The following is a 15,217-nucleotide window of genomic DNA, read 5'->3' as shown; positions in this document are numbered from 1 at the left end:
TGACTGAGTTTCCCAGCCACTGAACTCATAATCAGGCCCTTAATGATGGGTTTAAGCCTCTCCTGTGTCACAATAACCGCTCAATGCCTGATACATTGTACTTAATTCTTGTTTTGGGTTTGTTTGTCTCTTCTTGTTTGTCATAAATCATTCAAATTACCAATATTTCCTTTTTCTGCATATTTAGGAGAATGCTGCTGAATTTGAAAGGATGGCATTTATGTGTCAAATTGCTCTTACCAAGTGGATACCACGTTCAATATCTACTAGGATTGTAAATCTATTTACAGTGCCTTCTGTTCCAGAGGATATTGTGTTTTGGGCCATCCAGCAAATGACAATTCTATACGGTAATTTGAAATAATGCTATTTAGTTGTGGAACACTGTGATCTGTGGCAATCTACTGGAATCACTTAACAAAAGAAAAAGAGTGAGGAGGGAACATAGACGCTCGTTCGTCTCCACTAACCTTGAATTCAACTAACAAAGAGAACAAACTCAAAGCTAAGCTCAATTATACCAGTCATCAGGGTCACCAGAAAAAGTCTCCATTGCAGGGAACCCATTTGGTTTATTGAAGAACCCTCACCCACCAACCTAGTTGGTGTCATGTTCCATCATAGGGTTCCCATCCAGGGGGCCGAGTATCTCCTAGGTGTGCTTTGATGCCTGATTACAGCGGATATTTTTTTTGTTGTTATGTTTCTTTTTGGTGAGGAGTGAATACAGTGAGAGAGAAAAATTAAGGTTAAAACCACCTCCGGGGTACCAAATTATTTATTATGTGGTCTAAGGGGTAGTGTTAAACGCAAGTTCTTTGGACGTGAGTGAGAGATTGTGATCTCACACGTCTCTTAAAGGGTGTTCAATAGTCTACATGTTTCAGCCAATGAATTTTGCAATTGATTTGCTTTCTTAAGGATCTGTGGTTCAGAGTAAATATTGCCCTGAACCTACGTGAACTATGCATACAGGCTAAGGTGTGCATAGGTGTTTGTGGTGCATAACTTACCCTGAACCGCTTTGGTTCTATGGCCCAAAGGATGACAAAATTGCTTTTAGATGGCTTGAGATTTTCCACTGTCCTTGACAGGTAGAGGTTAATTCACCAGAGGGGCTCACCCCAACTGATCAGAAAGCCTCATCCCTGCATCGATGTGCACCGCTCATTACCGTAGGAAGGATGATGTAGTCTATTAAACCTCTCGGGAACCCTGCTTCACTGAGATCCCGTAAGAGACGAATGAGTAGGTAAGTATGCAGGCGGCTGACCTTGATGCAGTGAGAAACTAACGCAGAATACCACTCACTTGAGATGTCACATGACAGGTACAACCTGTGTTAAAACCATTTTTTTCCCTGTTTTTTTTTACCCTTACTACCATGTACAGAGTGTGACAATAGGCACCGCCTCCCCCCGGGAACTATGTTGTGAAAAAGTTTAGTGTATTAAGTAGGTTGTACTTAAAAAACATTTGCTGACACTTGGATTTTATTCTGACAGTCTGTAATATTATCCTTATGCACCTTCCTTCACTCATCCTGCCTTATTAATTGATGTGCTGGGGCATTTTGATGTTTTACTTTTAAATGATAATAAATCGTAATAACAGGCTTATTTATAATCCGTTGGCACATGAGGTGTGATTCGGATTTTCTCAAAAATCTGAATTACCATCTGATAGCCCCTATTTACTAGGCATTAGGCCTAGTAGAGCCCTCCTGCATTCAGTGCTGCATGCCAGACGATGCAGCTACTACACTCACAGACACATCTATCAGTAGAGGATACGAAACTGCCTGGGACACATGCATGGATAACAGGTCCCTACCATGGGGGACCTTTTAATTGTTTGTAATTATGTTGTGTCCCCTTTTCTCTCGCAGAAATGATCAAATCTGACGGTGAACCGTAACCAGAAGTTATGTACCTTACACAACTATGCACACCTTAGCATGTACGCTTTGTTCATGTAGGTTCAGGGCTATTTTACTCTGAATAACAGGTCCTGAAGAAAGACAATTAATTGGAAACGCATTGGCTGAAACATGTAGACCATTTCACACCCTTTAAGAGACGTGCAAGATCACACTCTCTCACTCACATCCAAATAACCTGCTTTGAACCCTACCCCAGGCACCACATAATAAAGAATTTGGTACCCGGAGATAGTTTTAACCTTAATTTTTCACTCTCACGGTATTTACTCCTCACCAAAAAGAAAGACAACAAAAAATACAGCTCCGCTGTAATGAGGCATCAAAGCACACCTAGGAGGCACTCGCCCCCTGGGTGGGAACCTTATGATGAAACATGCCACCAACTAGTTTGGTGGGTGAGGTTTCTTCGATAAACCAAATGGGTTCCCTGCAAGGCAGACTTTTTCTGATGACTGGGTTGATTGAAACTTAGCTTTGACCTTGTTCTCTTTGTTGAATCTCCTGGAATCTACATTACTTTTAGGTCTGGCTGCAAATAGTGTTATCTTACTATGGCTCATGCCACCACCACACTCAAATACACAGAAAGTGGCCTTTGAAACATGTTCCAACAGATGTTGGCTTGTTCATTTAGGTCCCTTAATACATTGCTTGTGAAAGGTTTTTCACATTTTTAATAAACCAATGACAGTATTGTGGATTTATACATTTTATACTGGTGATTGAAAATGGGTCAATCACTAGCATTGCATATACAATACAAATTGAAAGCAGAAAAAAGCCATACACAGTAATTTTAAGTTCTCTCCTACAAATATTTCAAACAATGGCGGCATTGAGAATAGAGGCCCATGCATTTGTCATTTTAACCTGCATATTTAAAACACTTCATTTGTGAGGAATGTGACAACTGAAATGAAGGAAATAAAACATCATTACTATGCTTTTCTACCCAGTGTCATAATGGGTATACACATAAACTCTGAAATGATTCCTTTTTAGACAGTGCTCATGAAAGAAACAAGCATGCCATCAGGAAGCTTCAAAGTATGCAACTCCAGCAAGAGGCCTTAGAAGTGTATGGTTGTATCTTAACCTAAATACAGGTCCACTGACAGCCACTATTGAAGGACAAAATGTATTGCTGCTATTTTGGTTATTATGTTAAAATGATGAATATTGTTTTAGATTTGTTGACGTTTGTAGTCATTTCACATTGCAGATACACATTTCAGCATCACATACCAGCAGAAGATGTTCCTTACAGGTGTTGTTTCATTATGTCGCTTGCTAAAAAACAGTTAAAAAGTAAAACTTCTCTACACCAACCAGGTACTTAACTATTAAGCCTTTATTTGTACAAGGAAATGCAGCAACTTGCTATAATTCTGAACTCCTTAATCACCGTCATAAAAAGGTGCAAGTGAATCCAGGGAAAAACAATGTGAAACTTTCTTTTCTGCCTACTGATAAAGGTTGATTGCGTAACGTGCGTTGTGAAAAGATGCATTGCGGGAACATTGTTTTGGCTTGGCTTAGGCAACAGAGGCTCCCTTGGCTAGACTCCCTACTTGCTTTCTCCAGAACTGTTAGTATAAACTTTGCTGTACATGCAGAAAAGTGGCGACTACACCAAGATGCAAAAATTGTAGTAAAGTCTTACTTTTGTGAGTCATGTTAAGGAAGAGTTGCAGTCATTTTGTCAGAAAAGAAAGGTCCTCATTTCTCTGTATCAAAGCTGGTGAAAACTGGTTCCCATATACCTGGGGGGTTTGAAGTTTTATGTTCTGCTGAGTAGAAAATTTAGAAAGCAATACATCAAGTTATTTTCCAATATGTATGATAAAAAACATAAGCTTTACAGCACACTCTTCATTTCAAGTTTGTATTAATCTTTCTTTTGATTAATGATGTTTTCTCTATTTTCTCTTTTAGAACCAGAAATGGAACCATGCCTAGGGCTGATTCTCAGAACGTTCTGTCCTGTAATGAAGACGGCTTCTACAGTCAACCAGAAATTTTGGTTTAGCCTCGGTGTGTACTTGCAATGGTGTAACGGTGGGGCTCTGTTTGATGCTTGGGGAGTGTGGGGAGAGTGCACCTTTGTTAAGTTCTCTTTTGTAACGTTACCTGAGAACACCCTTCATGCAAAGAGATGCAATTTTTGTATGGTGCAGCGAATACCAATCCAGATTCATCCTTTTTTTATCTGAATTGAACTCTCATTTGTTGCCCAAATCAGAATTCAACTGCAACATTGGTCTTCATAAAGTGTAACTCCCCTACTTTCTAGTACATCTGCCAATTGAACTGGCATGCTGAGCTGCTGGCTGCTGTGTCAAGTTTGCTATGTCATGACTGGAACACATCTCTTGTCTGAAGAGTACACCTCTGAGAGACACCCTAATAATTTCCGTACCAAAAATCTAAGGGTCTGATTTAGAGTTTTGGGGGACATGTTGCTCCATCACAAACGTGACGTCTGTTCCATCATCTGATTTATTATAAGTTCTTTATAACATATTGTATGTGTAATAAGACGGAACGAGCTATCCCGTCATACTTTTGATGGGATACCCATCTGTAGAGGATGTAGCCTTATGGCTAGATCAGATGATCTCGAAGCTGGGGAACAGGGTTCAAGTCTCGGCAACGACGCTGAACATCCTGTGATTCTGGGCAAATCACTTAATCTCCCCATGCCTAACAAAATGAATATGTCCTTGTGTAATGAAACTGGTGCTCATGTACAGCACTTTGATACCTGATATCTTCGGGTCTAGTTTGCGCTATATAACACTAAAAAAACTGGCCTTATGTTGTGAAATCACATCCATGGAAAGAGGAGCATTAAAACCTGTAGAAATTGTACATAAATTTCAAGAGGTAATTGTTCATTTCAATGGCACAGACATCTAGTTGCAACCTACAGCTCGCACAATTGCAAACTCGGCACCATATTAAGTAAAGGTTTGGACTGGTGCAAATCAGGGAGTACACATATGTTAACCATTTTTCCCACTTGAAAAATAAAGAATGCAGGAAGCAAGATCTGCACCCAACTAAACATGTGCAATAATAGGACAGCAAAAGGAGAAATATGATTTCGCACTGTTTGCTAAGGTTAAAATAGGAAATTGAGTGAATTAGTGTTTTTTCACATGTGTGATATTAAATCAGTCCAGTTTCTTCCTGCCTGAGCAGTAAAATAATGCATAACCATTATACCACATTTTTACACTGGTGATATCCGAACCAGCACTTCTTTGTTAACCACATAAAATGATTCACAAAATTACTAATAAGGAATGTTTTGATGCACCATCTTTTATATTTTTACATGCACTTTTTTTTATTTTGCCCAGAGGGCCAATATCTTCATACACTATGAACTTGTGCAAATCTGATTTATCCACTCTTATTTCAAAAACAACAAAACTGTGCAAAATGGAATTGCTTTGTTACAAATTTTAAGTAGAAAGCAACCTGGTGACACAAATTCAGCCTTTCATTTTCTTTGAGTTCAAATCAATGAGTTGCATTAATGTAGTATTATTACCATGTATAGTCTAGAATGCTACAAAAGTGCAATAGGATGCAGAAGCGAAATGGAAAACATTACATGACCCATGAGTCAGAGAAAAGCTATGTGTATTGAGACTATTACCTGTGAATAATCGTTTAATATCAGCAGGCACATTGCATTGTTTTTGCTCAGTATGTCCTATGCACTACCAGGCAAGGTGGGAAATGTGTAGATAAATGCAACACTTAAGCCCTTGAGTTTTAACTGTGATTTTCTGTTTTTCTGCAAGTCATTGAGATGTTATCAGGCCAATTTGCTGCCAGTGTAGACACTCCTGTAGTCACACTTTTCTTTGAAGCCTATTCAACCTGTAAAGTATTTCTTCTAGAAACCATCCCCAATCTCCAGGAGGTAAGTTGGGAGAGTGGGAAAAGAACAGAGCGCAGTGGATGAAGGTTGAGAGCTGTTACGTTTTGTGAGATGACTGATGCATGCACATTGACTGCCCCTCCCTCTACCTTTGCATATGTACTTCATTTGATGAAATACAAAAAAGGAAATTCATTCTCTTGACCCACATTTGTGATCTCCATTATTGTAGATGACTAAAATGTGTAAAAACCTTTATTGTACCAGACCAAGTATCAAAAGAATATCAGGTCAGCTATATCAAACAAAATCAAAGCTAAACCATGTTATAATACTAAAGTATTAAGCAACACTTTTAAGTCTAGTAAGCATTTTTGAAAAACGAAAGTGACATAGAGCGATTCTATGGCAATTTAATCAAATCAGTGTTACAGTAGTCTCTTTTTTATGTTTACCACAGCCTGTACATGAAGAGGAGTCAGAGAGGACATTGGGATAAAATGATGGCACAGCTGAAAAGTGGTAGTGAGGGTTAATGGCAGGAGTTGTAATGAGGAGCTTCGGGGAATAGATGACTTAAGTAGGGGAGTAGAAATTGTTAAAAACAGCTGAGAGACGTGGTGGGGTGGCAGGGGAAATACATACATTTAAAGAATGGATGAGGGGGAGAAAACAGAGAGGGTGGGTGGGGACCTTCATCCAAGTAAAACAAGAGAGGGTTGTGAGGGGAGCAGCATAGGAAGGTATGGCGGCGAACAAAAGGATATATGCAATTTTAACAAAGGAATAGGAGGCAATTACTCTGATATTACATTCATTAATTATGATAAATATGACAACTTGGGACTATAATTTATTTGAAATATTTGTGGAAACAAATTCTTGGATAACATTTTAGTTTTGTCTTGTAGATTATGCTGCCAGTAAAAACAAACCACTGCCTTTGCATGGCAGAATCACCTCCTAGGTAACAGATGTCTAGTGCAGCTGCCTCTCCAGGGAACCCCCAACTTCCACATGTGGCTCATGTTTTCTTAGTAGTTAATGTCTAGTGTGTGGAACTGAAAACCTGCTGTGATTTATCTTAACAGGTCTGGGGACAGGTCATCACCACTCTGGGACATTTGGCCTCCGTCCTGCCAGAGGAGCAACTAGATAAGGAGCTTCCATGGTTGGTCAATGAGGTTAAAAGGCTCCAGCCCCAACTGCCTGCTGATATGGCATTTCGTTTGCTCACGGTGAGTCTGACCTCTATTTGCTGTCCGTGCTTGTCACTTCAACTAATCCCAAGTGATCCACTCATAATGAACACCGTATCCCATAGTGAGTGATTAGCTGCAATGAAACAATACATTATTGAGAAATGAGGGCTGCATGCAGAACTAAAGGGTTCCATTGGTGAGTCAGTTACACCACAGTTAGAGTCCGAGATGGTTCAGGCCTCCATCATGTGACCATTAGACCATCACATTGGTATTCCACACCAGACAGTACCAATGTTGCGGGTATCAATAATATTGAGATGTAGGAAAAATGCATGAGTCCAAGCTTGCCCCTTAGGTACCCGTGAGAAATAGAAATACTATACAATTCAGACTGTATTTGACACAGTCAAGCATGGTAGTTTCTTAAGCATTGAGCTGGTGTATTGTTTGGGGTGATTAAGGGATTAGGGGGAATATAGTTTTCCAGCATTCAGTCTAAATACTGAACTAAATACATTTTGATTTGTACACAATACGTGAAGGCAGCCTGGAAGCAAAACTTACATTTTTATTTGTTACATATGAAATTGGGATAAATAAAAAATAAATATGAACCAAACAGTTGAAATCTAAATAAACATCAGCATTGCAGTATTTTTCTCCACCTGTTGTTGTGATACTGAGTAAGTAAAATGTGGTTATGGAATTGAAATCAAGCATACCGACGCTCCATATTGGTGCGTTAATCACAATAAAACAGCAAATCTTCAGACACTAGAGCCCTGAGATAGGTCCTGAGCAGTTGGGAGGCTTACTGAAGCCTCAGTGAGCTCTTGAAATTATGCTGTTTTAATTGTGCATACAGCAAGATCATTACCGCAGCATTTAACCCTTGTTGTTGATTTTATGAATAGCTTGGATCTGCGACCAATTTTATTAAATCACATGTTATGAACCTGAAACTAAAGTACATAAAAAGTGCCACTTTTTGCCCCATGGCCATATTTAAGTAAGGTGGATAACTTTCCGTATTTAAGTATCGTATTAGCTGGCAACCATTAGTTAAAAAGAACATATGTTTCTTTATGAGAGCCTGTGCAGGTGTTAATGAATTCTCCTCCTGTTTGTGCCACAAACCTCTGAAAATTATGCTGGATATATACAAAGGCAAATGCATACCAATTGCAACCTTTGGCAGTGAAATATGGGGAAATCGAATATAAAACAACTAATGATAGCAGAGAATAACAATCTCAGAGGACTTTTGGCATTGGGACAATATATCACCACTGAAATTATACATGAGGAATTAAGTATCAGTTGCATTATGGATTATATTAGGTCACAGCTCTAACAGCTCTGGTGTAGCATTTGGTTAAAAGAAGTTCTAAGCCTGAACAGATTAATCATACCTGATTGCATGAAATTAGGCAATATATGCAATATACCATGGCTGGTTTAAATTAGAGATCATTTTATAAACTTAGAAAGACCAGGGTTATCTTCTAATCCATCCAACATTACCAAACAAGACATGACCTGGTTAAAGGAAGCTTTTAATGCAAGAATGGCTACTGAGCGAGAAGCATGTAATCTCTTTATTGTTTAGTTAATTAAAACCATACCAATTTTTTCTACATGTATCAACTTTAATTTAAAACATACATTGAAATTATTTCATCAACCCAATATGTCACTGCATAATATCACACAGTCATAAAACAAAAATCCTCAATTACCAGTGTTCCCTGAAATTCTCTAAAATGGTATCTAAATTATGTAAGACTATTGATTTGTTTGAGACTGACATGGAAAACCATCAAATAATGGGTGACAAAAGTATTAGTTTAATTTATGATAGGAGTAATTTATAAATTAAATGTTGGGGCCCTATGTCTATTATATTAGTCATTGGGCCTTTACGGGTCAATCCGGTGGACCGGTTGCTGTAGGCATTGTTTCTTCAGTGGATGAACCCTCACATGGTGGCTTAGACTTCAGAGCCTGATCATGTACATGAAGAAACGTAATCAGTTTTCAGTTCATCTGAGGGTTAGATGGATCAAGCCCTGTAATAACAGCGGCCCTACAGGATCATATTCCTCCAATCCAGAAGGCTTCCTTTAGTAAAGAGACACATGCTGGATGAAGTTTCTGACAGGTACATATCAGGTGTGTAAGATCTTCCTGGTGACTACCACACTAGCAACACATTTTTAAGCCAATGTTTTTCCACCTGGGAGCGCCTGATAGTGAGGGATAATTTCCAAACCGTAGTGCCATCAGCCTTTTTTTGTGGACTGGAAAAGTTAGGCCTAAAAAGGCCGCTGGTTTGAGGACTTTATAGTTATTGAGTACTGTCCAGGAATGAGATCTTTGACTAAAAGTACTTTTGTTCAATCATAGAGAATGGAGTTTTGCGACTTTGTTTGGTGCTAACTTAATTGTTAAAATGGAAAGATTTTTATTCCAAAGGTCCAAAGTGCAAGAGGATTTAAGTGCGTTGTGCAAAAAAACAGTGTATGGTGATTTATTCCCATTCTCGAGTTCTTGCCACAATGCCTCATTAAGGCTAGCGTTCTCCACATATTGTTTTATCTGACACCAAACTTTTATTGATGAGTAAAGTCGGCCCAGTGTTTCATTAATTAGGCCAAATTGTAGGCGCATTTGAGCTGGCGAAGCGGTTTAAGGGAGTTGGAAGACCTTTTTAAAAATAATAGTTATTAAGTTATTCAGAAAATGTGAGTCTTTTCCGTAAAGGGCAGCACTGGCATACATTAAAGTTGGGAGTGTTTTGGCTGCCATTACTGAAATCAGTGGTCTGAATGATTGGCCCTCCAGTTTTTTTGCCAGTGAATTATTAGCAAAAGTTAGTGCACTTTCCTGTTGAGCCAAATAATTCTTCTGTTCGTAATGAGTAAGTTTATTGCCAATGTAATATCCTAGGTATTTGTAGCTAGACACATTTTCTAAGGATTTTTCTTCCAGACAGATGTTATACGGGCAGGCTGCCCAATGACTAATAAGCATGGTTTTTGTTTTTGTTGTGTTGGGTTCTAACTTGTTTGCTGTTAGAGATTGTGCAAGTTCAGTTAATATTCTGGTTAGGCCTATCTTGGTTAAGCTGATTAACACAATATCATCAGCGTGAGCAAGGTGTGATAGGGCTAAGGTGCCAAGATATTGGGAATGAGAGTTAATTGCATTAAGGTTTACTGACAGATCAGATATGAAAAGATTAAATAGATGTGGGCCAGCACATATCCCTGCTTCAGGCCTTTCTTCATATATATTTTTCTTGAGACTCTTGAACTGTCGCTGAGTTATACTCTTACCCATATACCAGTATAAAATAACATTTAGTCCATTTAGAATTCTTTCTGGAATGTTCCATGCTCGCAGTTTAGTCCACAGAAGATTCCAGTACACGCTATCAAATGCAGCTTTTAGATCAATAAAAAAGAGATGCAGATTCTGTTTGTTTTGTCTTGCATTTTTCTGCAATTAGGGAGATGGATAAAATGTTAGATATAGGTCTTATCCCTTCTCTAAGGCCCGGATGATCTGCAGGAATCAGATTGAGTTTGTTAGACCAATTAACCAGATCTCCCAGGATCAGGGAGGCAAGGTAATTTGATTTGACATCCAACAGTACTATTAGCCGATAGATGGATGGGTGTGTTCTTTCTCTTTCTCTGTATATTGGTGTACAAATAGATCCTTGCCAGCTCTCTGGAATTTGGTTTAGGAGCTCAGCTTAAAAAAAAGGTTCTCTAGTGTAGAGCTCCAGAAAGCTGGGTCATGTTTAACAAAGGCTTGTGGGACACCATTGTGCCCCATTGCTTCATCTCTTTTGCTTAGTTTTTTTTATACTTTTTGTTGCATCTGCTGTGTAAGGGGAGTTGTTTGTATTAGATTCAGCTATTTGGCCAAAGATCTTGTTTGTCGCATATGCAAAGGTGGGTTGGTCGTTTCCTGGTTGCTGTGGATGACTTAGGTGAACCTGCACTGTTGGTGTCTGTTGGGAAATAAGGTACTGCATTCCAAATTTCTGATTTATATCGTTTGTCCTTTCCTGTTCCTGCATATTTAATGTTAGAGTGTTCCTTGGCCGATTCAATTCGTTCATTGTTTGCCAACATTTGTTTGAGTTATGATTTCTTGTGTTGTGTAATAATTTTAACCAGAAGTTATCCGCTTTTGATCTTTTGTTCCCCCATAGCTTTTTTAATAATGTTTTCTCTGCTCTCATAATGCTTCCCATGCAGGGCATTACTGTTTTTGTTTGTAGCTTCCTTAGTGTTTTATTTAAGTCTCTTCTTAATTGTTGTACCTCACTTGTTAATCCTTTATGTGGGTTGAAGAATGGTATCCTGTGTCGAGGTTTAATCCTTACAGTTACTTGAGTAGACTAACCGAGTTGCACTTTTGTTGTAAATTGTAGCTGATTGCTTCCACTTGACGAAGTGAGGCATTTTAGTTTTATTGTGTTCAAGTTGCCTTACTAAGATGTAGAGGCTTGAAATCGTGTCAAGGGCAAGTTAAAAACAATGTGCTGAATTGAATGGTCGCTCAGTGTGGTGTATTCAATATAATAATGAGTAAGGAGTGGCGTTAATGGTAGCGTTATGATGGTGTATTCAAGTGTCGGCTGTGACATTGGGCCTTGGTATGTGAATTTGGGTGGGGTGTCTTCTTCCGATCGTCCATTAATCACACACATTCCCTGGTATTCTAGAGCTTTTACCAGCTGTCGGCTGATTTTGTCCTGTTGAGTTGGCCTATTTGAGAGCTGTTGCAGTACGCTCCAGAAAATATTGTCAGATCCCAGAATTACATCTTCTTCAGGTGTGTGGAACAAGTATAGTTGAAATCCCCAGTTAAAACTATATCCCATGCTGGTTCAGCCCAATGTTATTCTGAGATGGTTTTAAGTAAAAGTGCGTTGTTGTTCTTTTTGGGGGGGGCATTCGGCTGCGTGTAGTAGTTGATCAATATTACTGATGTCTTTTTCCCAAGCAATGGTATGTAAGTGTAATATGTTGAATACTCTAATCTGGAGAATTCAACTATTCAGAGGTAAAGTTTAGAGCTAATGCAAACTGCCAGGACCCCATTGTCCAGCCATATTGTTTGCATTTTTCTGCCACCACTGTGTAATGAACAAATCCAACTATAGGAAGATCTTCCAATGCCCATGTCTCCTGTAAGGTTAATTATGTCACAGAAGACCCACTCTTGTAGTGGAAGACCTTCTTCAAGAAATGTATTTGCTCCAGCTATATTCCAGGATAGAATGTGAATCTTGTCCTCGTAAGGATTTCTAGTTTTGTTTGTTCTTTGTCATTCTCTGTTACTGGGGGGCTAGTGTACCCGGAAGCCAGTGCCATACATTTAAGCTTCAGTTGTTTACTGGGTGACGATCTATGGCTATTTTGTCCAATGTCGCATGTGAACTGCTGCTTCCCTTAGCGCGCTGCAGTATGGAATAAACTTGTTTAGTAACCAGAAGATTGTTGAGATCTTGTTTAGGTTGATATAAGTGATTATCAATCATGGAGAGGGGTAGCAAGGGCCTGTTTGTATAGATAGTTTTATACCGCAGTCCGCAAATTGTTGGGAGCTGTTTATTATTAGCTGAGCAATTTCTGCTGATTGCCATGTAGATAATGTTTGATCCCGAGAGTCTTTTCGGTCTGCTGTAAGGAACTGGACTGCCAGAATTTTGGTTGTATGTATCAGTTTTAGGTCCGGGATTACAGCCATGAGTCTTAGGGCCCGATTCACATAACTAACTTAAGACAAAATCCTAAACTTACTACTTTTGGTATTCACAGAAGTTAGGATTTTGTCTTAAGTTTGTCTTAAGACAGACTTAAGACAGACTTAAGTTAGGATTTTGTCTTAAGTCTGTCTTAAGACAGACTTAAGACAAAATCCTAACTTCTGTGAATACCAAAAGTAGTAAGTTTAGGATTATGTCTTAAATTAGTTCTGTGAATCGGGCACATAGTATATTACTTCTGTTCAAGATATCATGGCTGCCTTGTGAATTATATTCTGGAGTCCATGTTATCTGCTGAGTTGTGCTGATGAGATTAGTTATGTCCCTTAAGCTTTCCTTAACTGTACTCTCCTTTGATACAGGGTTTATCCGGCTTGCAATATAATATCGTAGTGTTACTTGTGATAGCTGGGTTCCCTTTATCGTTTCTTGGCTTACGGCAATGATCTGGAAACCTCTGGTGGGTCTGTACTATTATTTATTTCCTGCTGCTGGGAGTCCAATGTATCGTCAGAGTTGAGTGAGTATTCTATTATGTCTAAAGACTTGTTTGAATAGTTGACAGGTTTAGGACCTACTGTTATTCTGGGTAAAATATTTCCGAACTGGAGGCAGTGAGTGTGCAGTTGATCATAGATGCGAGTTTAAAGGAGCTTGGTTTCCCCATTTTTTTTTTATCCTTCTCTGTCTGTTCGCCTCTTGAGTTCTTGTGCTCACAAACCAACTCTGTCTACTGACTTGTGTATTTCCATTTCCTCCTGGGGGTTATAGCATAAACCGAGACAGTGGTATCAGTGGTTTTGTTTTTAAGAGACCCAGAGCCTTCTGCATTCATTCCTGCGGTCTCTTTAATTGAGTTGGTTTGGATTAGCGGGGGATTTGCAAGTGTTGATGACAATAGACTTTCTTCTACGTTTTTAGTTTGACATGATGTAGTACAGATTGGGTATAGTTTGGTGAAGCTTTCAGTAGGATGTTCCTTTATTCTATTTCTTGCTTTCCTTACTCTCTTTTTTTGCCTTCTGGATTGCAACAGTGCGTTTGGTTGACCTGCATATAGCAATGGTTTTGTTAATTGCTCAGCATTTGCATATTCACCCGTTTCTGCGGTAGAAGACTGGGTTGTGCTATTAATTCCAAGTGCGGAGACTGGCACTACTTACTGAGGCTGCTTGTTTGAAGTTGAATCGGTATGATCTGTAATGATACTCTCCGGATGGGGGTTAAAGTGAACCATGTGTTTGTTAAGACAAAGAATCTGTTCCATTAAAGTTGGTCGAAAGCTTAGCTTATCTAGTATTGGGCCGCATGCACATGAAGTGGGCTGGGTGGAGTCAATGGATTGTACTCTCATTATTAGATTAGTTAAGTTATCCAGTTTTGACTTTATACCTGCAACGTCAGATGCAATAGAGTTCATTAGGTCTATTTGAATGTCAAGCTTGTCTGACTGCATAATCAGAGTTTCTGCTGATGCTTGCAATGCTTGCAGCAACAGGGGTATGAGTTCCAACGGACTCTGTGTTGTGGTCCTTGCCCCGCTGTCTGTTAGGGGAATTTGTCTGGCATTTTCCTTAGGTCCGAGTGGAAACTTTGTACTTAAACTGGCAATTACAGTGAGCTCTAGGGGCGGGCAAGACTTAATAGCGCATTTTTGAGGCAACATTGTTTGTTGAATTGGCCCATTTTTATTGCTATGTAGGAGTTCTTCCGTGTCCTCTCTTCACACACTTACTTAACCGGTAATAGTTTAAAAAAGCCCCAGCATCACAAAACGGATGCTGCAGCCACAGACACGGGTCTGACCTCCTGCTGCTGGATGAAACTCCGGCAGTGGAGGCCTAGACAATAGGTTTCCTGTCACAAGGAGGTGTAACCACCTTCCAGACAGGCTGTAGTGTATTGGGGATGGATGGATGCATTCATAGAATGCTTTTCAGACAGTGCTAGGGGCTCACTTGGTGTCCCTGTCCATACCCCAGTTCAAACCGGTTGCAGAGGCACTCCCCCCTGCTCTGGTGCGCAACTGGACAAAGGGAAAGGGGTGTTACTACCCCCTCCCTGGGTCCTCCCATAGGTGGGACCCTAGAGTAAGTCCAACCCCTAAACATAGTATGAGATTAGGAAACCAGTCCTTAAGACTTTAGATTATATCTGGGCGAAATTCTGCAACATATATCCTGGAACTTCGACATTCTATTTCGACTAGAAGACAGAAGGATCTCCCTTGGGGTCAAGGAGTGACTCCCCTGTTCAATCAGGCACCAAAGAAGCATCTTGCCAGTCTGCATTTCCAAGGCTCCCACTGGATCCCGATGGATTTGTGACACAAGACATGGACTTGCAGACTTCTCCAAAGCCGACACGAGATACCAGCAAAGCTGAGA

The 15,217-nt window shown here is 39.6% G+C and overlaps 1 protein-coding gene across 1 annotated transcript in view; it reads left to right on the top strand.

The window, feature by feature from the left end:
• The window catches only part of LOC147727361 (maestro heat-like repeat-containing protein family member 1), a 192,077-nt gene that overhangs the window by 93,198 nt on the left and 83,662 nt on the right, over positions 1 to 15,217 (top strand). Inside the window, 4 exon segments of the mRNA XM_086963613.1 lie at positions 188 to 350; positions 3,878 to 3,976; positions 5,758 to 5,879; positions 6,929 to 7,075. Coding sequence (XP_086819739.1) covers positions 188 to 350; positions 3,878 to 3,976; positions 5,758 to 5,879; positions 6,929 to 7,075 — 531 coding nt within the window.

The sequence above is a fragment of the Lissotriton vulgaris genome, chromosome 3_1 (assembly GCF_964263255.1).
Source record: "Lissotriton vulgaris chromosome 3_1, aLisVul1.2, whole genome shotgun sequence".
Lineage (NCBI taxonomy): Eukaryota > Metazoa > Chordata > Amphibia > Caudata > Salamandridae > Lissotriton > Lissotriton vulgaris.
The sequence above is the reverse complement of the archived record's forward strand: the minus strand, read 5'-3'. Positions and strand labels throughout refer to the sequence as shown.